General features: G+C 41.1%; 1 protein-coding gene across 1 annotated transcript in view; it reads right to left on the bottom strand.

Annotated features, from left to right (window-relative positions):
* Positions 1-477: 477 nt before the first annotated feature.
* The window catches only part of SMKR1 (small lysine-rich protein 1), an 11,980-nt gene continuing 9,427 nt past the window's right edge, over positions 478-3,030 (bottom strand). Inside the window, exon 3 of the mRNA XM_008586208.1 lies at positions 478-1,167. Coding sequence (XP_008584430.1) covers positions 970-1,167 — 198 coding nt within the window. The 3' untranslated portion in view covers positions 478-969. The remainder of the gene's footprint in view (positions 1,168-3,030) is intronic.

Below are 3,030 nucleotides of genomic sequence, written 5' to 3'. Positions count from 1 at the left end.
ACCTCTTTCCAAGCTTCACATTTGGGGTGTTCAGGCCTTTGGGACCAAAGAAAAAGATATGCAGTTTTATCTCAAGTGTCTCCTCACAGGGACTGGGACACCCTAGAACATCGGCCGAATGCCCCTGGAAAGTTTCCAGCACCAATTCCATAACTCCGGGTCAGCCAAGTTTAAAAGAAAGCCGGCAGAAGGGGGGGGAGGGGGGGGAGAAACAGAAGGGTGCAGAAAAAGCAGGAGTGGCATCAGGTGAAATAGAGAGAAGAGGGCTGTCCGGTTAGCTCAGTTACTTACAACACCAAGGTCAAGGATGAGCGCTAATCTGCCCTCTTCTGCTGCACCCCAACTACTGCAGGCCCTCAGCTACTATTAATCATCTGTTTCCAAGCCTGGCAAGGTCACAGCAGTAGTGACCACCTGAAACTCCACCAGCATATATGGCTAATTCAAACCAGACAGTCAGACTACTGAGAAAACAAATTATAGAAAAAAAATATTTATTATTTTCCGTTTAAAACAAAAGAAAAAAAAGAAAAAAAGGAAATAGTGCCCAATTAAGGAATGTTCATAAGGAAATCCTGTGCTTTCTGCTGTGACTTCTCCAAATAACAAACCCCTGTTGGCAAAAGAAAACCCATGCAAACTAGAACTCCCTTTGAGAGCAAGGTTTAATTCTGACCCAGAGTTATAATAATTTTTAAAGTACTATCAATTCCACCATACTGTGTAGGAATTACTCATTCTCCTCCCACCGCCCAACTTCTGAAAAACCCAAGTGGCTAACCCTGGCTGGCTTAGCTGAGGAAGTAAAATGCATTCCTTAATCATTAGCTACCACAGAAAAGCACACTGAGCCTGCATATCAAGTTGTCTTCGGTAAAATCTATTTTGCTTGCAATAGTCGTGTTATCCTGATTTCTCTTCCCCAAGTTCTGTTCTCCGTTCCAGAGGTGCGCTGGCGGGTGCTGTCCCCTAAGTCTTGTTCCTCCCCTTCTTCCCCTTGGGCGCACCGGGCCAGGGGAAGCCGCGCAGGTGCAGGCAGTCGGCCACGTTGTGCGCGATGTAGTAGAGGTTCAGCATGGCCGCGGGGCTCAGGATGTCCACCTCTGCTTTCTTCTGCTGCTTCCCGCGAGCCTTGCGCTGGCCTTTTCCTCTTTTCTCTTTACCTGGCTTTCAAAGACAAGGATAAACGAGGGGGGGAGGGGTTAATTTTTATAACCTTGACATAATTTTCAACACTTCCTTATTGAACTTAAGAAAAAAAAAATTCCTTAAAGGAAAATATCAAAACAGCAACAAAAAAAGTTTGCCAGGGATGGGAGATATCATGTGCAATCTAATTGGACAAATGTTTATTAAGCACCCCAGATGAAAAGAGACCCAACCTAATGAAATGACTGGCTCCTGATTGCATTCTGATTTGAAGAAGCTCCAAAAGGAAAATTCTGAGGCAATCAGGGCAAGTTGACCCTATCAAAGGATTATTATTAATTCTGTTAGGTATGCTAATGGCACTAGGTCACAGAAGAAAATGTTCACACGTTTCAAAGATGCACACTGATCTCTCTAGGGATGAAATGAAAGACGGCCTGAGATTTGCTTTAAAATACTGCAGTTCCCCCTCCCTCACCCCCAAATATAAAACATAGATGAAGCAAATGTGACAAAATCCTGATAATTTCCAAATCAGAGAAATGGATATATAGGGATTCATCTTACTATTCTATTTTTAGAAATTTTCATAATGAAAATAAAAATTAAATTAAAAACAAATTAGACAATCGGGATGGAAATATATATTGTGGCACTCATTAGTGGCAAGTAATCTCCTCCTCATTAAGCACTCATGGGTTTAGGTGAGACAGGAATCTTAGACACTTAGCACAGTGTCTGACACGAAGCAAGCACTCAAAGCATTACTGCCATCCTCCTTATCACCCTGGATCCTCAGAGCTGTATTTCAAGGTATGTAGGCATTAGTCCTGTCTTCAGAGTGGAAAAGCAGAGGCTCAGTCAGGTTACTCGGCACGTACAAACCGACAGCCACCAGCCTCAGGCCTGTGCTCATTCCACAACTACATGCAAGGTCGGTGTCCTCTTGGAAAAATGAATGAATAGAATCTAATCTGGAAATAAACCGTTTCCAAAGTTTTGCTAGAGCTGCACAAAACTGAGTTGAACTTTTCTGTGTCCTCTGACCCACACGTAGAAAGTAACAGATAGAAGTGTATTATCAGAAAGTGTCTCTTTTAGGCAAAGGAAAGGCGAGGAATGTATACATTATCAAGGACACCTGCAAGGGCTAAATATTTGTATAAAATAGATGTCCTGTTCAAAGCCTTTCACTTAAAAAATGTCCTAAGCTAAACAAAGAGAAATACAGTTAATGTTAAAAACACTAAAATACATTTTTTGCCAGGTAGAGTACAGTATAGTACTAGATACAAAAGCCAGCAATGAAGATGAGGAACATCTCGCCTCACAGTAGCCTGGTGTCTCGGAGAAAATCCAAATGAAAAGAAACAATATGAAGCCCTATGGCATGACTGCATCCTCCTGATAAAACATCCCTGTGGGGTGTAGGGTCTATACTTTGCCATAAGCTCTTAAAGATTTGGGGTTTTGGCTTTCTTTACGAATTCATATACTTTCTGCGAGTCAGTCACACTTGACTGGAAAAACTGCAACGAAATATGTGTGTGAATTTGTATGTATGTGTTAATCTCTAAAATAATTTGAAAACTAAAATTCACATAGAAGTTTGACATTTTTATTCAAAGTTCTCATCTTTTTGTAGAAATTGGCAAACTCGTTCTAAAATTCGTATGGAAGTGCAAAAAGGTTTTACATTTTTATTCAAAGTTCTCATCTTCTTGTACAGATTTTCTACAGATTCTAAAATTCAAATGGAAATGCAAAGAACTTTGAAAAAGAACAAAGCTGGAGGACTAATACTACCTTATTTCTCTTTTTTTTTTTTTTTGTCCTTTTCCGTGTCCGGCAATGGATCGCAACCCTCAGTGTCGCCCCCGT

Source organism: Galeopterus variegatus, unplaced genomic scaffold, assembly GCF_000696425.1.
Source record: "Galeopterus variegatus unplaced genomic scaffold, G_variegatus-3.0.2 Scaffold3877, whole genome shotgun sequence".
NCBI classification, from domain to species: Eukaryota; Metazoa; Chordata; class Mammalia; order Dermoptera; family Cynocephalidae; genus Galeopterus; species Galeopterus variegatus.
The sequence above is the reverse complement of the archived record's forward strand: the minus strand, read 5'-3'. Positions and strand labels throughout refer to the sequence as shown.